At 42.5% G+C, this 27,294-nt stretch overlaps 1 protein-coding gene across 5 annotated transcripts; it reads left to right on the top strand.

The window, feature by feature from the left end:
* Positions 1-1,022: 1,022 nt before the first annotated feature.
* Positions 1,023-27,271, top strand: WDR83 (WD repeat domain 83). 5 transcript variants are annotated; one of them, XR_016281911.1, is made up of 12 exons: positions 1,058-1,172; positions 2,780-3,056; positions 5,101-5,221; positions 5,838-5,943; positions 6,984-7,032; positions 7,970-8,096; positions 14,039-14,106; positions 14,655-14,763; positions 17,853-17,967; positions 19,090-19,328; positions 21,364-25,765; positions 26,747-27,271. XR_016281911.1 is itself a non-coding variant. In XM_089532495.1 (10 exons), the coding sequence occupies exons 2-10, from the start codon at positions 2,954-2,956 to the stop codon at positions 19,240-19,242; spliced, it is 951 nt and encodes a 316-aa protein (XP_089388621.1). In that variant the 5' UTR covers positions 1,023-1,051; positions 2,870-2,953; the 3' UTR covers positions 19,243-21,087. The 5 variants fall into 5 exon arrangements, 4 of the variants coding, with proteins under 4 accessions (XP_089388621.1, XP_089388611.1, XP_089388629.1 ...); XM_089532495.1 differs by lacking the exons at positions 1,058-1,172; positions 21,364-25,765; positions 26,747-27,271 and adding an exon at positions 1,023-1,051 and having other exon boundaries at positions 2,870-3,056; positions 19,090-21,087; XM_089532485.1 differs by lacking the exons at positions 1,058-1,172; positions 21,364-25,765; positions 26,747-27,271 and adding an exon at positions 1,025-1,051 and having other exon boundaries at positions 19,090-21,087.
* The last annotated feature ends 23 nt before the right edge of the window (positions 27,272-27,294 follow it).

Below are 27,294 nucleotides of genomic sequence, written 5' to 3'. Positions count from 1 at the left end.
TTATCATCTGATTATGATTGTAATATGTTTTATTTTGAATTGATTTGTTTTGTTCTGTTGTACACCGCTTTGATCTATTTTGGAAAAGCAGTCTATAAATAAATTGTATTATTATTATTATTATTAAATAACTTGAAATAAAAGATACTTTACAGACTTTCAGCAATCTTCAGGGTGTCATCTTTCTGGGTCTGATCTTGGTTTGATCTCTCTCAATGGAGCTGGTGCAGGGTCTTTCAGCTCCTGATCTCTTTGTCTTCTTTGATGCTGGTAACTAAAACAGCTAACTAGTACCTGGTAACTGATTTGGCTAACGTGTAAGAAATGCCCTTTCCGGCTGTCTGGGCCTGTTTGCCACCAAAAGACAGCAAAGACTGCTCCAAACTAAACGCCTCTAGCTAAAGCAGAGCATGCTGGGAAAGGGCAAACCAAACCTGGAAAAATGCAGGGTATCCTACAGCTCCTCCCACAACTAATACAAAGAACTTTCCTACACTAAAATATACCATGGCCTGAACCAATATGAAAGGAAATGTAGGGGGAGATTCAAATGGGCCTGGCAGGACATCACTGGTCTCAAACAGCATGATGTCTCCCCATACTCTTTAGGATGGCAGTTAAAAGTGGTGCCAAACTGCTTTGACTTCTGCAGTGTGGCTAACTACACCCTATGCCTTCTTCTGAACCTTGTCTTACTGGATATATTTCTTTCTTAGGCAGCACCAGCCCTTCTTGTTGCTGCTGCTGTGTGCCTTCCCAATTCATTTCTGCCTTCATGGGGTTGTCTTGACAAACTTTGCTCAGAAAGGGGTTGAGAGAGTGTGGCTTGGCCAGTGGGTTTCATGGCTGAACCAGGACTCGAACCCTGGTCTCCAGCAGTCCAACACTCAAGCAGTCAGGCCACGCTGGCTCTCAGCAGCACTAGGCCTCCTAGAAGGGAACTGAAAAGACTAGAGCCCCTGTTCTTGGCGGGAGATATATTGGCAGGACGCTTGTGTTCCTCCTATAGTCTTCCCCCAGTGATGGAACATTATATGCCTAGAAGAAGGCGGTAAGGCAGAGCAGGAGCTGAGTGCTATGGATGTCCTCCAGTCCCTGCTTCTTCTCCAAGTTAAAAAGCCAAGTCCAGAGGAGGAGGCTGTATAGGGAAAACAACGTAGCTGCAATGAAATGTCAGTCTAAGGTCCAAAACACACTCAAACACAGTTTGAGACCGCTTTAGCCGCCTAGGCTCAATGCTAGGGGATCCTGGGAACTGTAGTTTTGACAGACATTTAGTCTTCTCTGTCAGAGAGAGCACTGGTGCAACAATAAAGTACACTTCCCAGGATTCCCTGGCACTGAGCCAGGGCAGTTAAAGCGGCCTCAAACTGGATTGTTTCTGCAGTGTGTTTTGGGAGCAGAGATAGTTGGAAGGATGTTTTAACTGCATAGGGGAAAATCAGATTTCTTTGGGAGTGTTCTGAGTTTAAGGAGACCATTCGTGTGCCAAAGAAGTTGGCTTGAAGTAACTAAAGTGGAGTAAAATACAACAACATCTAAAATCCACAGAACAGTGATAGCTTTAATCAGTATCACTTTTAAATGGATTTTGGATGTTGTACTTTGCTATATGGCCAACATGGCTACCCCTGGATGTGTAAAGTGGAGTAAGAAAACAGAGAAGAGGGTTCCTTTAGGGCTGATAGAATATTATGCAGTACACATGTCCTACAACAATTCCAGATGAAAACTGGTATGCATTTGGCTAAGCAGCATCAGAATGTGGACAAAATGGCAAAAATCCTTAATGAGGAAAAACAGGCAAACTAGGGTAGCAGTTTGCTTTTGCCTGAGCCTATTGGGAAGGACACGATTTTGCTCCTTCCTCTGAGTGAACTGTGTGCAAAAGGTGTTTTCGCTTTAAAATCCATTTGCAGCAATTGAAGTAAACCAGGACAAAGGAAGAAAGTACACTCTGCCCTCCACCTTTGCAGCTTTGACTTTTGCAGATTTGATTATTTGGAATTTGATTAATATGCTCTCTCTAATAATCTCTAGGTCCTCCAGAGAAATTCTGCCAGTAGTTAACCATAGAGTTGTACTGAGGGACCTAAAGACTCTTAGAGAAAACACTTCTATAGGCATTTGTAGGTCCTGCAACATGATTCTGTGGTCTAATTCTGGCAGATCTTGACCACAGAGGACCTAGAAATTCCTACAGAGGTTTTCTCTCAGGTTAAAAAAGTACTATTTATTTATTTGCATTTTTTTCACTTTCATGGGGGTCCTGTGCCCCTAACCCCAGTGAATGTGGAGGGACAAATATAGTTGGAGGACAGAGAAAATGGGATGCTTTAAAAGCAGCTGAAAAGTTGGAACACTTAATCTGAATTGTCCCTGCCAGAGTGGGACAATTAAAGGGGGTGGGTGGGCTGCATGAAATACTGTTGACCCTTCTTATACACAGATTTTTTATACACGGATTCAAGCATCCATCCATGGTTTGAAATTGTTAAAAAAAAAGTATAAATTTCAAATATCAAACCTTGATTTTTCATTTTTTATAAGGGACACCATTTTGCTATGTCATTATATTTAATGGGACTTCAGCATCCATGGATTTTGTTATTCACGGGGGATCTTGCAACCAAACCCCAGTGTATAACTAGTGTCCACTGTACAGCAATTTAAGCAATTCACGTTCGTCATTTTTTGAGGATCAGAGTTTTAGAATTGGAATGGATTCTACATCTGTTTCACCACTATGGGGAAGCTGGTTGCTTGATTGGCTTTACAGCAAGGTGGTATTACTCTAAAGGGAACAAATGACCAGACTCAGAGCAATCATATCGCATCAGTCAATTTTGGACTGTTCCTGGTGTTTCAGATCTTGCTGTGAATCTAGCTGCATCATCAAGTATACAGGAGAAAAATTTACTGCACACCTGTGAAGAAGTCACTTGTATCTATCATGGCGTTCCCAGAGCCAAAACCCAAAAGACCTGAGTTGCCAAAGAAACTGTTTGGTACGTTGGAATGTAAACAGGGAGCTGTCAGAGCAGTGAGATTCAATGGTGAGTGTATCCTTTATTCTATATAGCGGGACAATAAGTGTGTCATCCTGTTAGTGACATAAACCTATGCACACATGTTGCTTACTCGTGTGATTGTCTCTTTTACGATGGGGAACAGAGGGTTGTTCTCCTTTTCATCCCCTCCACACACATTCAAATCTCCCCCCTCCCATGGTCTGCTGCTCCAGAGGAGAGGCAATTCAGACAATGAAGATGCAGCTATTCTCAGCTTTCAAAAGAAATAAAAAGTGATTTTACTCCATATATGACCTCACCATCATTTTTTCCCCATACCAAGCTAACTCCTTCCTGATCATCTGATTTGCCTCCCTACTCATTCCTTCCCCATTGTTAAACAGCAGCAACAGAGACTCTTCTCAGGGTTTAACAGCTGTTGGGGTAGAGGGGGAGGACACAGTGTGGGGAGAGCATTATGTTCTACATGCTCAGTGTAGGACCTCAGCCTAAGTGTTCAGTTATGAGAGGTGGAAAAATTAAGAGGCAATTCCCTAAAATAAAAATAAAGTTTAGCATATGATTCTAAGGCGGGGTACAGACAGCCCAGAAGAGGCGCCTCCTTGGCGCCTCTCTCTGCTGCACAGCTGTGTTGCAGCATAAAAATTGTGCAACGCAGCTGCGCAGCAGAAAAGGAGCTCAAAAAAAGGCTGCTTTTTGCTGCACCGCAAAGCACCAAAGATGGCGCATATACGTCGCAGCTGTGCAGCTCTGTATGGAAGCTGCGCAGCTGCGACGTAACAGTTACACACGCCGTGTGTAAGGCGCTGTGTAATGGCAGCGCATGCATGACGTGCTAGGGTTGCAGGGTGTGTGCACGCGATACCTAATTTTAAAATATATTACGACTGTGATAATTACATTATCAGGCAGGATGTTTCAATTCATTGGATAGAGGTAGAGATGGATAGTGATGAGGAGTATAGTTAAACCATGCTTTATTCAAATTAAAATACTACAAAGCTAAAAAACTTACTAGTCTCTTTATAAAAGTTCTTTACTCATTTGGTGAGAAGGAAGAAACATCTAGTTCTGGAACCTTTCCCTGTCTTCCCATTTCTTTGCCACCCTAACTACATTTAAAGATAAAACATAGCAGTTCCAACATTGGAGAGGGCATGGAGTGTACACTATTATGGATTTATTTCAGAAAAGAATGCAAATAGTGTTCGGCTAAATTAAAAATAAATTACAAGATAGAAATTATGGCGGGGTACAGATGGCCAGAAAGAGGCAGCCAGGAGTCACCTCTCTTTTTCATGTAGCCGTGCCACAGCAAACAAATTGTGCGATGCGGCTACGTGAGAAAAAAGGACCTCTAAAAAGCGGCTCCTTTTTGTGCCACCGCAAATAGCTGGCGGTGGGTCGTGGCTGCGCAGCTCCATCCGGAGGCCGCGCAGCAGTGATGTCATTGCTACACGCGCCATCTATTCGGCACTGCACAGCGAGGACGCCCTCATCATATGCGAGGGGCAAGGGGAGTGTGGGCGGGGCGGCCCTCACACGTGACAAGGGCGTCCTTCAGGGCCCGTCTGTACCAGGCCTAAAATTTGTTACAGATATATGAAGTAATTTATTTTTCAAAATTTATATATAAAAAGAAGGGCCTTCCAGATCTCTTTTGTATTTTGAAGATCTATATATAATAACAGATCTAAGGGAATTGTCTCAGCAATCTACAAAAATCTTACAGAAACGTCTTATGACATGGTGGTCAGGATTGTAAATCTGGTGAGAAAATGAATTTAATACTCAGATTTCTCAAATACAATGCACAAGATTGTGAAATTTACCACCACCATTTAAATCTGTATCAGCATTAAAGAACACTTTTATAAGCTGTTACACAACTGGTATTTTACCTTGGTGAAACTCTTGTTATGCTTAGACTTACTAATTTCAAGTTGATATATAGATCTTGCAACTGAGTTTAAACTTTTTTTTTTTAAAAAAAGGGAAAGAAATGTAACAGGCTGTTGCGTTTGATGGACTGGTCAGTAAGTCATGTTTCCCCCGCTTTTTAATCTAGTGGATGGAAATTATTGTCTCACCTGTGGCAGTGACAAGTCACTTAAACTATGGAACCCCCACAAAGGGACTCTCCTTAAAACATACAGTGGCCATGGCTATGAAGTCCTGGATGCAGCAGGGTAAGAGCTGGAGAAGAGGGATCCGTTGTTTTTTAAAGGGAGGGTGGGTGTCGTGAAACACATTGAGAGAATTTGAGATAATAATGAGATTAGATGGTGGTGTGTGCATCAGAATTCTTTTGCTTTGTGCACATTTCTGTAAACAAAGGGAGGTAAATTAAAACTGTTCTGTAAGTTTCTTTCATTGCAAATGTTATAACACCCACAATTAATTTCTCCATGAAAGTATGATGGTAAATTAAATTTAAATTAAGTTCTTATTTTGAAAGAACTTACTGTGTTTCTCTTGGACGTTGAGAGAGTCTGAAAGCAGAGAATGGCAAAGTAACCACCATTCTGTGATAATAACAAATCCTGCTCAATCCCTACTCCCAGCCTTTGAAGCATGTTCCATGCTTTCAAGCCCTATTTTTACTACCTTAATAATTAGAAACTTGCTTCTGAAAAACTAAACTAGAAAACTGAAAAACTAAACTATGCATTGCAGTCTGGGAACTGCATGTACAAACTTAAGAATGAGATTTAGGAAATTAAAGTAAGAGATCTAGCTGTCTGGTAAATTACTCATGTTATTTTGCCCACTTGCCATTTTGGTCTATTTCTTTTTCTCTCACAGGTCATTTGATAACAGCCAGGTTTGTTCATGTGGAGCAGATAAGACAGTGGTGTTATGGGATGTTGCTACAGGGCAAGTGATTCGCAAGTTCCGTGGCCATGCAGGGGTAAGGCCTGTGTTGTCCTTGGAGTTCCTGGAAAATATCAAGAGTCATATTCCCAGAGTTTGGAATTCAATGAGTTTCTCAAAGCGTCATGGGGAAGGGATTTAATTACAGTAACATGTCCTGTTCACAAAGACGTCACAATGTCTGCACTTTGTCTATTTGGCTGTTAAAATATTGTGGAGAATAAAATGCTGTTGACCCACTGTACAGTACAATGAGGGAATATAATTAATCCTTCCTGGAATCACCATGAAATGTGAGAGGCTTAGAGAGTGAAACTAAGAATATTGGAACTTAGAACTGTATTTTTTTTTTAAAGTCCAGTTGTCTTTCTTGCAGGACAAGAGAGGAAACTAAGGGAGAGTGTTAAACTAATGAATTCTCAGATTTAGCTATTATAGTCAATTTCAGGCAGAAACAACAAAATCTTGTGGCATCCTCAAGATCAACAAATTAATTGCATCAAAAGCTTGCACAGCTATATCCTACTTCATCAGATCGAATGTTACCCAGAATTTTATGAATGACCTTATAGTTTTTGGTGGAATTGTAAACACTGATTCCAGAGGGAAATTAACTAAATTCTGGATGATTCTCCATTTGATGAAGTGGGTTCTAGTCTAAGAACGTTTATGTTACAATTTGTTGGCATACATCTGCATGTAATCTCTCTCTCTTTCTCTCTCTGTATACACACACACCCACACAAATCCATACCTTTCATACAACACACATGTTCACATTGGATGAAGTAGTCCACAAAAGCTCATACTACAATAAATTTTAGTCTTTTAGGTGTAAATGTAACAAATGCTGGTAATGAAAACTTTGAATATTTCACTTATACAGCATGTGGAGATTGTAATGGAGATTCCAGGGGTTCACATGATTGAGATGATTAATGTGAAGGGTAGAAATCAAGTGAAATGAGGAAAGGAAGTGTTAATTTCTACCCATGAATCAAATCTCAAGGAGAGTAGACTGAGGGGACAGTATTGACAAACTAATTTCTGTATTTTTCTTCTTCTTGTATTGGGCAGAAGGTAAACTGTGTCCTGTTCAATGAGGAGGCAACTGTGATCCTTTCAGGTAAAAAGCTCGTTCCATATTGCCCTGTGTCCCTGTTGCACCCAAAGGATTTGGTTTTTTTTAATATAAATTTTATTGGTTTAAAAAGACAAACACTACATAGACAAATAAACAAATAAAGATTAGCTACAGTATCCAAAAGCTTTCTGAAAACAATACAAATATATATAGTATTAATTAATACATAAAAAACATAAAATCTTCCTGCTATTACAGTCGGACCTGTATTATTCTCACACTTCTTAAGAATTAGTTAAGTCTTTAAATATGTTCCCCCTGTTCTTAATTTCCTTTTCTCATGTTGAGATATCATATTTTTAAAATTTCAATCTCATTTTGCTGAGCAGGGGTTTCGCCTAGCAACAGAAAAATTTCTTTCATATCTGAAAAAGTAAAATAATGAATTAACCAATGTGAAAATTAAATCGTATTTCTCCTTCTTTAACTGTACCATTTATCTTAGCATTTTTACAACTATGGTTCATCAAATCTTTCACTTTATCATTGTTTATTCCATTAAATTTTATTTCTTTACCAATCTTTTAATATTTTAATTGTCTGTTTTCCCCAATTATTTTCTATATATTCAAATACCTGTTTCCATTTCCCCAAAAAATTGTCATTTTTTTCATTTCTCAGTTTTCTTGACAGTGTATCTAATTCTATTATTTCTTGCAATTTCAATACCCATTCTTCCACTTTTGGGACCAATTTACTTTTCCAGGCTTTTGCATATACCATTCTTGCTACACATATCATATAAAATATCACACAACCATATTTCTTTTCTAAGTCATCATTGAGCATATTTAACACAAAAAATTTCTGGTTTGTTCTCTAGATCTATATTTAATATTTTGTTAATCGTTTTATGGATTGTTTTCCAAAAAGAATTTGGTTTGAGCCATGCCTAGCATACTTTTTTGTTGTCACGCAGGTTCTATTGATTCCAGTGTTCGCTGCTGGGACTGTCGCTCACGCAGACCAGATCCCATCCAGATACTAGATGAGGCCAAGGATGGTGTCTCTAGTTTGAAGGTGTCAGACCATGAAATCCTTTCAGGGTGAGTGGAATGAAGTTAGAGCTAAAGGTTAAACCTGAGCCACAACAGACAGAAAGGCAAGATATAAATAAAGTTGTTTATTATTATTATTATTATTATTAACCTTTATTTATAAAGCGCTGTAAATTTACACAGCACTGTACAATCTTTTTAATTAGACGGTTCCCTGCCCTCAGGCTTACAATCTAAAAAGACACGACACAAAAGGAGAAGGGAATGGTGGTGGGGAAGGGGATGAGGGCCAGCAGTTCTTCTCGACCTCCGAGGCCTGGACCAAGGCAGATGGACTGGAGGGAGGACTTGGCTTCTTAATGGATGGTTAATCTTCTTCCAGGGAGGCCTGGTGGAGCTAGCCTGCCTCTCTCGCCCTCAAGATGGTGGCTGAAGGGAGGGCTTGTCTTCTTCCAGGCAGGCCTGGTGGAGCTAGCCTGCCTCTCCCTCCCTCAAGACGGTGGCTGAAGGGAGGGCTTGTCTTCTTCCAGGCAGGCCTGGTGGAGCTAGCCTGCCTTTCCCTCCCTCAAGATGGTGGCTGAAGAGAGGGCATGTCTTCTTCCAGGCAGGCCTGGTGTGGAGCTAGCTTGCCTCTCCCTCCCTCAAGACAGTGGCTGAAGGGAGGGCTTGTCTTCTTCCAGGCAGGCCTGGTGGAGCTAGCCTGCCTCTCTCTCCCTCAAGATGGAGGATGAAGGGAGGGCATGTCTTCTTCCAGGCAGGCCTGGTGGAGCTAGCCTGCCTTTCCCTCCCTCAAGATGGTGGCTGAAGAGAGGGCATGTCTTCTTCCAGGCAGGCCTGGTGTGGAGCTAGCTTGCCTCTCCCTCCCTCAAGACAGTGGCTGAAGGGAGGGCTTGTCTTCTTCCAGGCAGGCCTGGTGGAGCTAGCCTGCCTCTCTCTCCCTCAAGATGGAGGATGAAGGGAGGGCATGTCTTCTTCCAGGCAGGCCTGGTGGAGCTAGCCTGCCTTTCCCTCCCTCAAGATGGTGGCTGAAGAGAGGGCATGTCTTCTTCCAGGCAGGCCTGGTGTGGAGCTAGCTTGCCTCTCCCTCCCTCAAGACAGTGGCTGAAGGGAGGGCTTGTCTTCTTCCAGGCAGGCCTGGTGGAGCTAGCCTGCCTCTCCCTCCCTCAGGACGGTGGCTGAAGGGAGGGCTTGTCTTCTTCCAGGCAGGCCTGGTGGAGCTAGCCTGCCTCTCTCTCCCTCAAGATGGAGGATGAAGGGAGGGCATGTCTTCTTCCAGGCAGGCCTGGTGGAGCTAGCCTGCCTTTCCCTCCCTCAAGATGGTGGCTGAAGAGAGGGCATGTCTTCTTCCAGGCAGGCCTGGTGTGGAGCTAGCTTGCCTCTCCCTCCCTCAAGACAGTGGCTGAAGGGAGGGCTTGTCTTCTTCCAGGCAGGCCTGGTGGAGCTAGCCTGCCTCTCCCTCCCTCAGGACGGTGGCTGAAGGGAGGGCTTGTCTTCTTCCAGGCAGGCCTGGTGGAGCTAGCCTGCCTCTCTCTCCCTCAAGATGGAGGATGAAGGGAGGGCATGTCTTCTTCCAGGCAGGCCTGGTGGAGCTAGCCTGCCTTTCCCTCCCTCAAGATGGTGGCTGAAGAGAGGGCATGTCTTCTTCCAGGCAGGCCTGGTGTGGAGCTAGCTTGCCTCTCCCTCCCTCAAGACAGTGGCTGAAGGGAGGGCTTGTCTTCTTCCAGGCAGGCCTGGTGGAGCTAGCCTGCCTCTCCCTCCCTCAAGACGGTGGCTGAAGGGAGGGCTTGTCTTCTTCCAGGCAGGCCTGGTGGAGCTAGCCTGCCTCTCTCTCCCTCAAGATGGAGGATGAAGGGAGGGCATGTCTTCTTCCAGGCAGGCCTGGTGGAGCTAGCCTGCCTTTCCCTCCCTCAAGATGGTGGCTGAAGAGAGGGCATGTCTTCTTCCAGGCAGGCCTGGTGTGGAGCTAGCTTGCCTCTCCCTCCCTCAAGACAGTGGCTGAAGGGAGGGCTTGTCTTCTTCCAGGCAGGCCTGGTGGAGCTAGCCTGCCTCTCCCTCCCTCAGGACGGTGGCTGAAGGGAGGGCATGTCTTCTTCCAGGCAGGCCTGGTGGAGCTAACCTGCTTCTCTCTCCCTAAAGATCGAGGATGAAGGGATGTTCATGATGATGATACTGATGGCAAACTCACCTGGTCTGCAAAGTCCACACCAGAACCTCCTGGGATCTATTAAATACAGTGGTACCCCGGGATACGAAAGCACCGCCTTACGAAATTCCCGGGATACGAAAAAATTCCAAAGAAAAAAACTGTTCCGGGTTACGTTTTTTTTTTCGGCTTACGAAAAAAAATTTTGGTGCTTTTCGGCGCGATTTCACACGAAATCGCGGCTTTCGCTATTAGCGCCTATGGGCTATTCGGCTAGCGAAAGTTTCCGGGTTACGAAAGCGGCGGCGGAACGAATTAATTTCGTAACCCGGGGTACCACTGTACTCTCACTCTCTCCCTGTGTGTTGTATCCCATTGTTCTTCAATAGGTAACAGGAAATAGCTCAAAGAAGTCTTTTGGCTGTAATCAAAGAAATACCATGTATGATAATAATAATAATAATAATAATAATAATAATAATAATAATAATAAAAATTTTATTTATATACCGCCCTTCTATGAACCAGGGTGGTGTACAACATAAAATCATATACAATACATACAATAAAAACAGCAAATACATTAAAAGCATATACATTAAAAACATTCTAGCCAGCATGTCACTGCTGACATAGAGGGGGGGAAGAGACTAATTAAAGCCTGTGTCAGGGAATGCTTGTGTGAACGAGAGAGTCTTCAGCTCCTTCTTGAACTGGACCAGGGAGGTGGCCGAGCGGAGCTCAATGGGCAGAGAGTTCCAGAGGGTCGGGGCCGAGATGGTAAAAGTCCTCCTTGATGTGGAGGCTAATCTGGCCCCTGGAACCCTCAATAGCTGTTGCCCAGATGTTCTGAGAGTGCGGGGCGGATTGTATGGGGAGAGGCGGTCCTCAAGGTATCCTGGGCCCAAGCCATTTAGGGCTTTATAGGTGATAACCAACACCTTGTATTGTGCCCGGAAGCGAATAGGCAGCCAGTGCAGATCTTTGAGCACTGGTGTTATATGACTGGCTCTGGATATACCAGTAACCAGTCTGGCTGCCATATTCTGCACTAGTTGTAGCTTCCGGGTGTGGTACAAGGGTTGCCCCATGTAGAGCGCATTGCAGAAATCCAAACGAGAGGTTACCAGAGCATGTACTACCGTTTCAAGGTCCCTCCGGCCCAGGTAGGGACGCAGCTGGCGAATCAGCCGAAGCTGATAACAGGCGCTCCTGACCGTTGCATCCACCTGAGATGTAAGGTGGAGCGACGAATCAAGGAGCACCCCCAGACTGCGCACGGAGTCCTTCACAGGAAGCGTGATCCCGTTCAGGACAGGTGGAACCACCGCCATTCCCGGGCCGGATGACTGTAGCTTATAGGGATATCTGTTTTCATTTGTTTTAAATACAGTGCACCCTTGGCTTAAGGGGGGGGGGGATCTGTACCGGACCCCCCACATAAACCAAATACTGTGCATGCTCAAGTCCCATTCAAGTGAATGGGGCTCGTGCATGCGGCAGCGCGGTGGCGCACGCGCACCACAGGCACGCACCCCATTCATCTGAATGGGACGTGCCGCTCCTTGTGCCCCATGCACTCCTGCGTGGCTTTGCACATATGCACAAAGCCATGTATACCATGCCCGCATATAACACGGGTGCACTGTAATTTAGCCATTGAAAAGATTTAGCAGTTCTTGCTAAATATTTAGAGGATACAGTTGTGGGATATGAGAAACCTGCATGATTCTGTCAATTTTAGAACTGAGCTACTGACTAATCAAAACAAATTAGTCAATTGACTAGTCAGATGGTAGTATTTTTAAAGAATTAACAGTATGAGTGCAGCATAGAATCAGAAGTGGTTAGATGTACACATTAATTACAAAAAAGTAATGAATGAACTTGATAGCAAGAATTATTTTTTTAACTGTGTTCTTCCAAAGAACTGAAGTTGTATACATAGTCCGTCCCATCTTTTTATCACAACAACCCTGCAAAGTAGATCAAGATGAAAGTGACACTAGTCCACTGTTACATAAATGAGTCTTGGATGATTTGAACCTGGCTTTTCCCCAGACAACTTTGTTCCTGTTTGGACAGTTGTTCATCTATAGCAGATGGCCAGTGGGAGAAATTTTACTATGCAAAAGTTACCTCTTTCTGAATAGTCAGAAAAAATGAAATTGGTTAGGAAAACTGGTCAAAACTCAAGAAGGTTGTATTTTACGATATACTTATATTGCAGATTTTGAGGTGCTATTGTAGAAGAAAAATCTGCAGTCAGAGTAGAAAAGCATCAGAATATAATGTACTATGTACACACACGCTATTTTATAATTACCTTATATACTCGAGTATAAGTCAAGAAATTTATGTCCCAAAATGGACTCCAAAATCATGGGTAGGCCTATATACAGGGTAATAAGTTAATGCTGTTTATCAATTTCCTGAAAGAAGTGCCCACCTTCCTCTGTAGCCAGGGATCTTGTAACAGCTCCCCATTTGAGTCCCCGGCGCACTCTCCTGTCTTCCTCTCTCTCCCCGTGTGTGTGTGTGTCTGTGTGTCTTAGTCTTATCCCTCAGCCTACCTGCCCAGCCAGAGCTGACAAGCAGCTGCTGAGTCAAGGGAGAGAGATAGTATGCACAAGCTTGGACCCCATTTTCCAAGCCATGGGCCTGGAAATCTTGGGTGAAGAGAAGAAAGAGATAGAGAGGTCTGTCTCCCCCCCCCCCCCCCTTTGCAAGCCATAAGCCTTGGGAATGCTTTTGGTAAAGGGAAGTGTGTGTGTGTGTGCATGTGCCAAGGTTTGTTTCCCCTTTTCCCTGCTGAGACTGTGACCCTTGGGAGAGGTCTAGAAAGGAAGATGTAGGGAGGGATGTGTGCTTTGTTTCCCCCTTTAGATTTTTTGAAACATGCCCCAGTGTTTGACCCTCGACTTATCCACAAGTCATATCAAAATCCATGATTTTGGCCCCAAAAACTGTCCTTAACTTATACATGAGGTCAACTTATACACGAGTATATATGGTATATGATTTTATTAGATGATGGTTAATGTTTAGACATACATATTTCCATTTCTTTTTCTGTTCCCACCTCCTCCCCTGAAATCATTAAACTGTTAAAAATATAACTGACCAATATTTCATGGGTGGTGAATCCTGTGGCTGGTGTAGTACAACGTGTGTATGAAACCTTTGCATTATCACCACTGCCAGTGCATTGTCCCTGAGCAAAATACTTGCATTTCATGTCTCCTGTCTTTCTCAGAAAGTTTGATGTTCTCCTCAGCAAACTCATTTTCTGATTGTTTGTTATTGCATCGTCATGAAGCTATTCAGGTTTACATTTTATATTTATATTTATATTTTCCTCATGTTTTTGGAAGAAGAGCCAGAGTTTTAGCTTCAGATAACAAGATTTTCTTATGTACACAAGGAATCCCAATACCATTTCACGAGCAGGGTCCCATTCCTGTCCTTTTCTCTAGGCTCACATTGGTGGCCTATGCAAGCATACATTTACTAATGAGGAGGATTGTATGGAGCCTTCCCTATGTCAGGCAGTAGGAAGTCTTTTTGCTACCGATCTGTAGTCCTTCCTTCCTCTTCACTTTTCTAGGATCTTTCTCTTTAATCTCTTCCACATGTCCACAGCTAGTTGTTGTTCTTTCCCAATCAATGGCAACATGTGTGTAGAAGAAGCAGCCCTCCCCTACAGATTTTAGGGGTGAGGTGGGGACATGGGTTGTTTCTCAGAACTAGCATTTTTAAAACAGACAGTTCATGACTCCAAGATTATAGGATGTGTATACACGGCAAGTGTAATTCCTAACTTCCTGTGCCTTTTTTTCTTCTTCAGTTCTGTGGATGGGCGTATTCGGCGCTATGACCTCCGTGCTGGGGAGCTTTACTCAGATTACATTGGAAGTGAGTATTGCAGATCTGCTGAAACAAGAGCCACAGTTGTTAAAAGTATCATTTCAATGGTCTGGTACATTTCTTTGGCCTCTCCTGCCTTGGAAGAGATGCTGGCATGTTTTTTCATCTTTTCTTCAGTGGTTGTTCTTCAGGTTCAAGTTGATGATGCAAGATATGCAAAGGCATATCTTACATCTTCTTTAGCATCCCCTTTTCTCAGTGTAGACAATCCACTAAACTACAGTGAGTGGTTATCTTGATCCCCATAAACCATTATCCTTTGCTTTTCCCCCTTTGGAATTTTTAAATGTTAGGAAAATGTCATAATACCAGGAACAGGTTCTGAAAGGCTTTACCCAGCTTCTTGCTTCTCTGGACATCAGGGATAGTAATCACTATTCTGGTGTCACAGTTCCCACCATTCCTCACCATTGGTTATGCTGGCCAGGGCAGCTGCTGATTGAAGTCCAAAAATGTCTGGAGGGCCACATGATCTCCCTCTGCCCTAAATAAAAGACACCAAAATGGAGCTGAGCCTGACTATGCTTTTATTACAGGCCCAATCACCTGTGTGTGTTTTAGCAAAGATGGGCAGTGTACTTTGGCTTCTACTTTGGATTCTGCACTACGATTGCTGGACAAGGAGACAGGCGAGCTACTAGGAGAGTAAGCAGTATAATTATTCATTCCTATACCAGATGCTGTAGGTTCCATTTCAAAGGAACGAACTGGCAAAACCACATCTGAATGTTCTAAGAAAACCTTATGAAATTTATGGGGCCACCTGGAATACTGTGTCCAGTTCTGGGCACCACAATTCAAAAAGGATGTTGAGAAACTGGAGTGTGTCCAAAGGAGGGCAACTAAAATGGTGAAGGGCCTGGAAACCATGCCCTATGAGGAACAACTTAGGGAACTTGGGATGTTTAGCCTGGAGAAGATAAGGTTAAGAGGTGATATGATAGCCCTGTTTAAATATTTGAAGGGATGTCATATTGAAGGGGGAGCAAGCTTGTTTTCTGCTGCTCCAGAGAATAAGACTCAGAACAATGGATGCAAGCTCCAGGAAAAGAGATTCCACCTCAACATTAGGAGGAACTTCCTGACAGTAAGGGCTGTTCGACAGTGGAAGACACTCCCTTGGAGTGTAGTGGAGTCTCCTTCCCTGGAGGCCTTGAAACGGAGGCTGGATGGCCATCTGTTGGGGATGCTTTGATTGAGAGTTCCTGCATGGCAGGGGGTTGGACTAGATGGTCCTTGTGGTCTCTTCCAACTCTATGATTCTATGACAGGTGACTGGAAGGTGTGTGTGTACACATACACCCTTGAAAACCTAACAATAGCAATTAGAAAGGGGTGGCTGTTTTTGCATTGCTTAAAGTGCTATCCAACTATTACAAATGAGTATGTGTCTGAATGTCTCTATGTATGAGAGCATAGAGTAAAAAAGAGACTTGTACAATATGGACAGGTTGCTTACCTGTAACTGTAGTTCTTTGAGTAGTCATCTAAGAATCCACACAAATGGGTTATTCTGCGCCTGCACAGTATTTCCGGATCTTACTGGGATCGCTAGGGAAGACATTTTGGCGGTGGCTCTGCCTACCCTCTATATAGGCAGGTGGTCTTCCCGCCCTTTCTCAGTTCCAAAAGGTCTGCTGTAAGAGCAAACAAGGAAGGGAGAAGGACACGACAGAGGGGAGGATGGGCAGGATTTGTGTGGATTCGCAGATGACCAATCAAAGAACTACAGTTACAGGTAAGCAACCTGTCCTCCTTTGTGGTCTCTGTGCAGCACACAAATGGGTTAGACTGGCAAGCTTAGTCCTCTGTGGAGGAGGGAGTGTCCTGGCAATAAATAAATTATTAAACTAGAATAACAGTGTCAGTTATTTGACAGGTGCCAACTAACCTTAGTGCATTCCGGAAAGGAGAACAGCTCTACCAAAGGCTGCTTCACTTCGGTGTCTGGTATCAGGTCTGTAGTGCTTGATAAAGGTCAAAGATTGTGACCATACCGCAGCCTTGCAAATGTCCTCCAAGGGAACTCCGGAGAGGAAGGCTGGTGGGATGGGCTCGAATTAGAGCAGGCAGAGTCTTCCCAAAAATCTCATAGGAGAGGAGGATTGTGGAAGTCACCCATTTGGAGAAACCTTGAAGTGTGACTGGAAGCCCCTTTTTGAAGTTGGAATAGCAGACAAAAAGTCTGGGAGAACGATGAGAGGACACAGTCCTGTTGAGGTAGAAGGCCCGCCTGACATCAAAGAAGTAGAGCCTACACTTGTGTTGGTGGTCGGGTTTGGGGCTAGTGTTGGGAGAATGATGTCTTGATTGAGATGAAAGGTGGACACGACCTTTGGCAGAAAGGAAATGTCTGGACGGAAGACAACCTTGTATTTAAAAAATTTCAAGTACGGAGAGTCCGTACGGAGGCACAGAGTTCACTGGCCCGGCATGCTGAGGTGATGGCTACCAAGAAGGCTGTCTTCCAGGTGAGGAGTCTAAGGTCACAGGAAGCCAGAGGTTCAAAGGGTAAGGTAGCAAGTGCTGCTAAGACGAGCTGGAGGTCCCAAGCCGGGATCGGGATCACTGCTGATGGTCTTAGGTTGGCAAGGCCACTGAAAAATTTCTTCATGAATGGGTCAGTGAAGAATGATGGCCAGCAGGAGAATTGGTAGCAGGACAGATGGCCGCAAGGTAGCATTTTAAAGAGGAAATGGAGAGTCCAGATGTTGAGAGGTGATGGAGGAAGTCCAAGACAACGGAGACATTGACCTCCGAAGAGGAAAGTAAAAAATTTAGCCCCTTGAAGGGTGTAAGAGCACTGAGTGGAGGGCTTTCGGGAAGCCAGGATGATTTCTTGGACTGGTATCAAGAGTCGGGTCAGGGCCAAATCCTCCACTCCACTAGATGGAGAGTGTTCACATTGGGGTGGCGAACCCGACCATTGTGAAAGGTCAGGAGGTCGGGATGGAGCAGTAGAGGCCAGAATTGGTTGTTGGAGAGATGGAGCAGGAGGGCAAGCCACGGCTGCCTCGGCCACCAAGGGGTGATCAGGATCATGTCTGATCTGTCTGTGTGCAGCTTTGCTATCACTCTGCTGATTAGAGTGAGGGCAGGAAGCAGGGACGTGGCACTTGCCCAAGCAGAGGAGGTACAAGGAGTGTCCGTTGAGTGCGGGATATCTGTCCCACTTTCAGAGCACTTCTTAAAAGAGTGGGCAGACATCTTTGGACCAAAGTCCAAGGATGAAGAGAGAGAATTGTCAAGAAGTCCGAGTGTTACCATTAATCAGTCCAAAACCAAGTCCAGATCACAATCCAAAGAGTAGTCAGAGTCAAACAAGTCAAAGCAAACACAGGAAACGTAAGCGAAAGCTAAGGAAGGAGCGATTCTAAGCAAGGTTCCTAAGCTGCTCACGTGGCGGACAAAATGAACTAAGAAAGGGCGGGAAGACATCCTGTCTGTATAGAGGGTGGGCAGAGCTACTGCCAAAAAGTCTTCCCTAGCGATTCCAGTAGGATCTGGAAATGCTGCTCTGGTGCAGAATAACCCATTTGTGTGCTTCGCAGAGACCACGAAGAAGAATGATCTTTATATGTATACATTTGGTAAATGTGCCCTGGGTGCCCTAGTCTAAAACTGACTGCAACCATTTGTTGCCTTCTGTCTATCTGTCTTAACTTGGCAACAAAGGAGAATGCCTGGCTGAGTTGAACAGGTTTTCTCCTAATTCTCCTCCAATTTCCCCATAGATATACTGGTCACAAAAATATAACATACAAGATGGACTGTTGCCTGAGTGAGAGAGATACACATGTTGGCAGCTGTTCTGAGGACGGGAAGGTGTATTTCTGGGACCTGGTTGAGGTAAGCAGAATTACCTGATGTGTTTTCTTTTGGGACAAAAGGTGCAGAGCTACAGGAATTGTGTTTGGCTGTAGTGCATCAAGTTGGAATTTTCCTTGGTTGGGCAGAATGGTATTGATCCTCAGAGGACAGTGCAAGCATCTTTCTAGACTGAATGTGACTTTAACAGAAAACATCAGAGTTTGCTCAGTGATACAATGAAAGTGGCAATAACCACTATGATTTTTTGACTTATTTTGGTTTGGCCTGGTTGCCTGAATGGAACAGCTAATATCATAACCAGGGGAGCAGTAAGAGTTAAGTCAGGACTAAGCTAGTTCAAAACTAAGCTGTAGTGACCTATATAGTGGTTTACAGAGCACTTTATAATTTTGAAGTTTATGGGTGAAACATTGTCACTGATTATTATTTGGCATGAGGCAGTATGGTAAACTTTCATCTGTGCACGGGAAAGTAACAGTTGCTTTCTCATGGACACTTCTTCCAGTTCCATTTAGCCCCAGGTGATCATATTCTACACTGTTTATCCTGTAGAGTCTAGAGCATGGATGTCAAGCTATGGATTTGTTCTTGTCTGTTTTCTGATCACTGGGACACCTTATCACTGTTAGGAACTGGCCTTGAAGGGATCACAGATTCCTTTGGGCTCAGTACAAAAATCTTTCAAATGTCACTAAGCCCCTGCTGAGTAAAGAGACGTTATTATCACAAGGATAATGGGAGGTAGGGCCACTTCTTATTTGTTTAATGCCCTGGCCTTTTCCGTGAAAGGACCTTAGGGCAGCTTACAATAAAATAGTACAAATACATAAAAGCAAAAAAAGAAATAGAAACAAAACACAATTTAAAAATATGTGAGTAAAGGGTGGAGGAACCCAGCAACTATCCTATTAAAGACCTCTGCAGATTACACTACTAACTCAAGGCTACTTGCTGAAGGCCTAATTGAACAGAAGGTCACTGAGTGCAGCCAGAAAGACAACAGAGCCTGGGAATGGCTATTAGTCACATAGTCCCCTTCTGGTACTCAAGTAGTGGCACTTGCAGTGCAGATAAGGGTACATGTTATCTCTGTATAGGTCTTGTGTTCTTTTCTTTATAGTTTGGCTTCTTTCCTCACAGGGATCCCTTGCCCTGGCTTTGCCAGTGAGCAAAAGTGCAGTTCAGTCTCTGTCCTTCCATCCTACGGAGACTTGCCTTCTCACTGCTGCCGAGGGTCTGGTCCAGCTTTGGAGGGAAGACTCTTACGTTGCTGAGGAAGGAATACCTGCTTGAATATTATTGTCCTGTTCTGAGCAGATGACCTCAGCTGGAGAGAGAAGGAAATCTCTGGCATGCCTCTCTTCAGAAGCACACAGATGGTATGTACTGCCTTCAGGAAGGAATGCGGAACTGGGGGGAAAAAAATAAGCAGAATTTTGACTCTGTGACTTGAGCAGGACCAACCTGACTCTGCTCTATATAGAAGACAGTGTTGCCATCTGGATCATCTCTGAGGTAGCAGAACACTCAGAGTTCCTGACTCTTTGAAAAGGCATTTTCCATTTCAGTGTAATGTCTTATAAATAGTTTAAATAAAACAAAACAAAAATCTTATGATGGGCTTTGGCAGTGCTAGAAAGAAGTTAGTATCATGGTTTCAAAGCAAGCCTGAATAACTCATTTTGCTGTTCTTATTTGTCCAAGTGAATACAAGCACTGCTATTAAGCTTGTGCAAATGTTCCCAAAACATTTATTTAAAAGATACATAAAATGGAAATGTGGTAGAAGCTTAGTTTCTGTTCTCTTAATGCTAAGCTGCTTCTTGCACATGAAGAACCAAGAAAAGAATAATTTTCACAGGTGTGTGAAAAATGGATCAGATCTGCTTGTCTGACTACATTCATCATCTGTATTTCTTCAGCCTTGCCCAACAGCTAAAAGAGGTTGGCTTGTTTTGCCTGTCAACAAGTTCAGGTTTTCCTTTATAATGGTTACAGGCTTAAGTAGACAATGACCAGGACAAGATACACAGTTTCTTTGGAATTGCATTTTTATAATGCTACAGTGCTCTAGGAAGCTGGTATAGTTCTACACTCCAAGAGATAAAAAAGGTTTTATGTAGGAAAGCAATATAGAATGCAAACTATGCCATAATAATTGGTGGAGAATGGTATTAACAGATTAAGTTACTGTCTGGCCTAAATTCACTGTTTGTGGATTCAAAGATTTATATGCAATGTCTTCACATGAATTAAACGTATTCTTTCCCAGAAGTTATATTCCATGATTTATATGAATCAGAGAGTGAAAGCACACTGGAATTGGGAATTAAGGAGCTTTCAACATATGCAAAGCTGGGTAGCTGTTGGAATGACAAAGTTGAAACAAGTTTTCATACAGATAAATTAGAATTAACCATTAAAAAATTGAAAAGGAACAAGGCTCCTGGATTTGGATGGCTTTCCTGGCCAATTTTATAAAGTTTCATTTAAAAGGGTCCTTTAAAAAGATTGCTTAATGATAGCTTAAATGAGGGTTATATTCCTATGTCTTGGGAAACAGCACAAATTACAGCAATCCCAAAAAATAACAGTACTCTTACTCATGTTTTGGCATATTGACCTATAACTTTACCAAAACCAAAATATTTTTTTAGATCTATATCAGTACAATTGAATACTTTTATTAATTATCACATTCATCCTGATCAGATAGCTACATGCCAAATAGACATCTATTTGATGCAAATAGAAGACATTAAACATACCGGCACAGGAAATAAGCAGCCTTTACTCTTACTTTAACTTGATGTACTCAAGGCATTTGATGATTTGCAATGGCCTTATATTTGGAAATTGCTGCACAGATTGGGTAGGGGAGAATATTTTATATATACAGAACATTTGTGCAGATTCTCAAGCCATAAAAAGCGTAAATTGTCTAGAATAATGACATTGTAATTTATCATGATGAGCAAGATAAGACTACCATTCTCACTGTTATTCATTTACTGTTAGCAGCAGGGGCAATTAGGACTGACAAAGCATTAAAGGAATAAATGCAAAATGAATAACTCAACAATTAAATATTAAAGGATGATATTGTGCTTCATCTAACAAAATAAAAAAACAGCAACCCAGGAGTGAAAATTCTTTTGTATAAATTTGGAAGATATTTAAACAAAGTCAAAAACAACTTACAAAACTGACAGATATGCCTTTGAGATTCTCAAGTTTTAGATATTTGAGGGTATTGTTAAATAAAGGTATGTCCCCGCTTTTGTATCATAATTATAATCTGGTCTTTAAATATACAAAAAGAAATTGAGACTGGACAAAACTGAAAGCTTTATGCTGGGAATAATAAGTATTGCTGAAACACATATTTCCCCTAAATTCTTATTTCTGTTTCAGATACTTCCTATGAGACCCCATTTTTCAAATCCCAAAAGGTGGCAAAGAAGTTTGGAAAAATGTATTGGGAACAGTAAAACTATTAGAATCATAGAGTTGGACCATCCAGTCCAACCCCCTGCCATGCAGGACCACAGAATCAAAGTACGCCCAACAGATGTCCATCCAGCCTCTATTTAAAGGCCTCCAAAGAAGGAGACTCTACCACATTCCAAGGGAGTGTGTTCTACTGTCAAACAGCTTTCACTGTCAGGATGTTCCTCCTAATGTTTAGGTGGAATCTCTTTTCCTGTAGTTTGAAACCATTGCTCCACATCCTATTCTCTGGAACAGCATCCTCAATGACGCCCCTTCAAATATTTAAACAGGGCTGTCATGCAGTTGGGACATTAGATCCCATGTGGTTGGTGGGACAAGGGGTGGAATATATTCATCCCACAGTTGGTGGCAAGGGAGTGATTGGCTAAGTGGAAAATCCTCACATTTGGATTTGAGTTAGACTAGGATTTTCCAAACCTTATTCCACCAAGTGTGGAGTTTTCCAGTCAGGCAAATCCCACCAATGCCACCAGCTGTGAGGGTTTGTTTCAGGAAATCACACCACTGTGGCCAAATATGGGTTTCCACCCTTTAACTTACCAAATATGAAGATTTCTTCAATTACTAAGCATAAGAGCTTTCCATGATCCTTGTTGCTGCCCCAATGTTAGGAGTTCTTCTTGTGATACTAACTATGGGCACTGTCTAAAGGCCTTAAGGAACCTAGGAGGATTTATACAACTTTTGTCTTCGGTGGACACCACCCCCCTATATTCATGCTGCTACCATAGACACCTTGTCTGAATCTAAACTCTCAACATTTCTGGAAGTCAGAGGTGGATAAAAAGAAAAACAAAAATCTTTATTTACAAAAGTTAAACATTAGCAAGGCAAAATAGCTATATATTACATGTAAAACATCACACACACATCCCTCTCTAGCTAACTCAGACCCTTTGCAGACCGGCAGTTTGGGCTGGCCTGGGAGCAGAGTCGGGTCATAGTGTCTACACGACGTACACCCTGGCTCTGCCCTCAGGGTGCTGCAGCCCTGATCTGGCTGTCAAAGCGGTAGCTGGAGGCTTCTCCTTTGGGACAGCCCCTCAGACCCTTAAATGTATGAATTTCATAAGGTTTTCTTAGGCAAGGAATACTCAGAAATGGTTTTGCCAATACCTTCCTGTCATTGGTGGTCTCCCATCTAAGCAAATCCCACTCATTTATTCCTAAGCCTGACTGACTCTTAATCATACATCTGCCACACCTTTTCACACAGACAGTCCATGCCCCTTACTAAGACAACTTGCTAACTAAAGCTTAACACCCAAGGGTTTTTCATGCACACCAGCCTCTGCAATGTTGCAAGCTGTGCCAGTCCAGTCAGCTCAGCTTACTCTGAAAAGATTGGCTTTGGTACAAATCTTTCAAGATACTGCCACCCATAAGTCTGAACCATGAGATTCTTGTGTAAAGGAAAAGTCAAAACAATTTCTCTGGAAGATGGAGAAATCAGTGGGATCAGATTCAGGCACAAGATATGGTTTATTAGAACATTTGGGAACCGCAGACTTGGAGCTGTATACAAATTTCCTTTATGTATCTTTGGAAGTACCTGAGGAGAATACTGTATTATGCTACAATTTTTAATGCACCTCTCTTCACCTTTGCAGTATTTATTTGCTTTGTGGATCCTACACTGTTAGCCTGTGTGTCCAAGTCCACCAGTCAGCATTCCCTCTTCCTTCTCCATCAAGTTATAACCAGAAGAGCATTGCTGGATTGAACCACAGGCCTGTGCAGCGCTTTTGTTCCCACAGTGGCCAATCAGTTGCCCATGGAAAGGCCACAGGCAGGACAAGGAATCAGTTAGCACCCTGCCTGTGCCTGGTATTGAGAGACACTGGAGACATGTTTATGCATCATGAGTCATAACCATCAATAGTTCTGGCCTCTTGTCTAATCCCATCTTAAAGCCGAGTCAGCAACCATCACCTCATCTTGTAGCAAACTATAATTGAAACACTGCACTGTACAAAATACTGTATTTCCACTTCTCTCTCCTTGCTTTCCTGTCCTTCAGATTTGTTGATGATTTGAGCCCATTCTACTTTAACACTGATCATTGTTCTATGTTGGCCTTGTGTACACAAAGATAATAGTCTTGAGTGAAGAAACAGGGCTGGAACTCAGTCATAGGTCACCAAACTGGGCAGCTCAGTTCATTACATCATATCCTGGAAAGGAGCACCTGTTTTGCCACGTTGTTTGAACCAGCTTTACAGGTTTGGAAAACCAACTGCCTGTTGCTCTGTCAAGGTCTGTCTGATTGCAGTGAGAAATATGCAAGGGAATAGAGAGCTAGGAGCCTAGAATCAGCATTACATTAATTTTTAAGAAGTCTCTCCACAGCACAGATAGAGTGGCAGGCATCTTACCACCACTCCTCTAGAGCATCCACAGGAGCTCAAATTCTGTTTGCTATTATCTATCTTTGTGAGTCAAGGTTTTCAGCAGTTATAGCCATTAAAACAAAAGGCTGAAATGTGTTCGGTGTCAAAAACCACAATTTCAGCTTCTTATTCTACCCAAACAGCTGCAGCCTTTTCCTTAAATTTTACTTTTTCTTATATTTGCACAATTTGGATTTACTGTATTGATTTTTGCATGAGAAAAAGAGAGGAGTCAGTATCTAGTAAATACTTATCTGTATTCCATCTGTGTGAAGGAAATCAATTTCCAATGCAATGAAATTAAGGTTATGCAAAACTGTGTTCTAGGTGGATCCATAGCTTTTATCAGATTCCCAAAGAGGACTATGATCCAGGAAAAGGTTAAGATGCACTATGCTGGTCAGTTTAAGCAGGGAAACATGAGCTGAAAACAGTGCACGTGGCTTTTGTTCTTTCGCACTAGGTAAGAAGCAAGGTACAGTCAGTTGGCATATGGTACTGAGGACTCTCAGGTAAGGCCAGTGTCAGCATCCAGCATCAGATTGTCTGTGCCAAGAAAGTGATCAGCCTCAGAATTACTAGCTGATCTATTACTTCATCTTGGCTTACATGCTGAGTGACATTTTGGTGCATAAACAGCAGCAGTGTTCAAAGGGATCGAAGGGTGCTGTCTATAAAGGAAGTGACAAGCAAAGAACAGTTGAGAGCAACAGCCACTGCTGGGGGCAGCAAATGAGGATCAGAAAAAAGGGGTCAGCATCTTAGATAGAGGAACATCACTTTCAGTTTCAGATGTCAACGAGACGGAAGGTTAATTACAGAAGACCAGGGGCTGTCCAGGTGAGCGTGGCTGTCTTTCCCCAGCTTGGACAGTAACTAGATCTGTGCCTGTTCTCCAAATCTGAAAAACACTAATTATTTAGTGCACTTCAGATTAAAATTAAATTAAGGAAAGGCAGCCCCCAGACTATACCCCTCACTGCAGTCCCCAGAATTTCACCAAGATACAGATATCTAGTAAAGGTGCTGGCTGAAGAACCAGAAAACTCTGTCTTTCAACAGTAACTGAATATTTGAAAGTAAAATAAGGTGGATTTGATAAGGGAGTTAAGAAGGCACCATAGTCATGAGTTCTTGGATGATGTGTATTTTAATCTCTTTTTTTTAAAAAAAATATGGTAATTGAACTCTGGCTCAACCCGTGGTGGTGAAAACAAAGTATGTTGTTGGGTAAAAGTGGAGAGAAGAAAGAGGTTTGTGAAGCATATTTTAATTTTGGGGAATCTATTGGTTTTACTGGCTAAATCAAAGTGGGGAGTGCCATGCCACTAGGCAGAATGGGGCTGTAATTTTAAGTTATTTTGGATGTTATGAAAGAAGACAAGTTGTATTACATTAACTCTTAGAAATAGGTACTTGTGGGATTTCTGCTTCATGTACCAAAATAACCTCACCAGTTTTGGGTAATATGCTATTGATTTGAGGTGGAGTGCTATTTTATGTTCTCTGTATTTCTCAGGCTTGTACTAGGAAAGACTCCACAGTGTTGTAATTCTAATACCAATTATCACACTTAATGATAGTCTGTTGTACATACACATCGTGATACAAAGCTTGGTTGAGTAACAATATTCAACCTGAGCATCTGAAAAAGAGCAGCAAACAGTATTACCTGTGCTTTTATGTGCATCATTTTTTTTTGTTCCCTCCCAGTCAGAAGTAGTTATCTTTCATCTGGCAATCCAACTTCTTTGGGGGAGGGAGGGGTAGTTCTATTGTTTCCTGCTAATCCAGTGTTTCTGCCCTATTGGAGAATCTGGCTTGGATGTCTGCAAAGGCAGAGTTGCACTATCAGTCAGGGACACCAGACAACTGAACGGCTGCAAGCTGAAGTTCATTTGGAAAGAATGAAGGTAAATGTAGAATTGATTAATAAGTCTCACACAGATTGAGGATTTGAGAAAATTCATAGCTTCTTCCAGAAAAGCTCCAAATTAGTGAACAGTATAAATTATCCTGCTTACACTGTGTATTGCTAATTGGCCAGGGATTTGGAATTTAATCAAGATTAGAAGTGTTGAATATAGCTTGTTGCTGCTGCCCAAACCAGCAGCTTGTTGGGTTTGTTAGAAAATATAGCGACTATCCTCCATTTCAAGGTGATTGAGTAAATTAGAGTGATGCCCAGGAAAGAAACAGGAGGTTACTCTATAAATTTGTAGTATAAAGGAGCAAGTGTAAGGCTGTTAAGGACTAAATTCAATTTAGTCCCAACTATAGTAAATCAACACTTATCCATTGATTCAATGGGTCACCTCTAACTGGGGATAGCCCCTGATTTAGGCCCAAGTATTACTTATAAAGTACTCCAAACATAATCTGGATACAATTAGGACCTTTGGCATGCTTAAAAATCATGACTATATGTATAGTTAGTTGCAACTAACTCAACCCCTCTTAGGTTGAAAAGGACTTTGTAATGACTGATTTCCTCTGGAACAGGGTGAACATTATTTATTTATTTACATGCCTTGAGCACAAATTATTCTTCAAGACAAATCCGTACAATACCATAAGGCAGATAGATGCTGGTATCTCTGTACTGCAGCTGGGTGACTAAAGAAGGGCTTGTTTGAACAGACCAAGTGAAGTCAAGAGAGAAATGAGATTTAAACCACAGTTCTTGGACTGTAGTTTACTCTTAGCCCATGCACCAGATTACTGTTTTTTTTCCTGTTAATTGACCAAATATCATAATGAAATTAAGGATACCTGAGGATTCCAAAATCACCTTTCCAAAACAGAGAAGATTCAACTTTGTAACCAAGTCTAGAACAGTTCTATTTCTCCATCCGAAGAAATAGCTAAACCCTCCCATTTTTCTTTCCATGCAGGTCTTCAAAGCAGCTGGTGACTTGCTGCAGTATTGTTGGGAATATGCCAAATATGATCCATTTCTGACTGGCATTCTACCCTCCACCAATCCAAGAAGAAAAAAACATTTCCTGTCCTATGTGCACATTAAACACCATGCATTCATGGAACAGTCTGTGATAATTTCCCTGTCCTTCCATGTAACTAACATATACAATACATTAAGGTGAAGGTCATACAGAGTAGTGAAAACCTATTTCTAAAATAATTTTCTGCTCTTTTGTTATGCTTGTGTATATTTTATTGTCATGGTTCTGTTTTATAGTTATTAGCTACCCAGGAATCAAAGAAAGGCAAGAGCAGCTTCATATTTCATCCCATTTGCTATTAGCCAAATATATAATTTCCCAAAATATTTCTATTCTGAAACCTGGACCTTTTAGCAAATTCTGCAATGCTCACTACTGGTGTCTGTAATATGAATGGTGAGCATTATCCATCTTAGGGATTTCAGTTGCTGACACATATAAACCTGGTTCTTCTAAACATGGGGTGGGGAGATTCTACT

Source organism: Sceloporus occidentalis, unplaced genomic scaffold, assembly GCF_023333645.1.
Source record: "Sceloporus occidentalis isolate IW3139 unplaced genomic scaffold, rSceOcc1.0.p SCAF_1, whole genome shotgun sequence".
In the NCBI taxonomy this organism is placed as follows: Eukaryota; Metazoa; Chordata; class Lepidosauria; order Squamata; family Phrynosomatidae; genus Sceloporus; species Sceloporus occidentalis.
The sequence above is the reverse complement of the archived record's forward strand: the minus strand, read 5'-3'. Positions and strand labels throughout refer to the sequence as shown.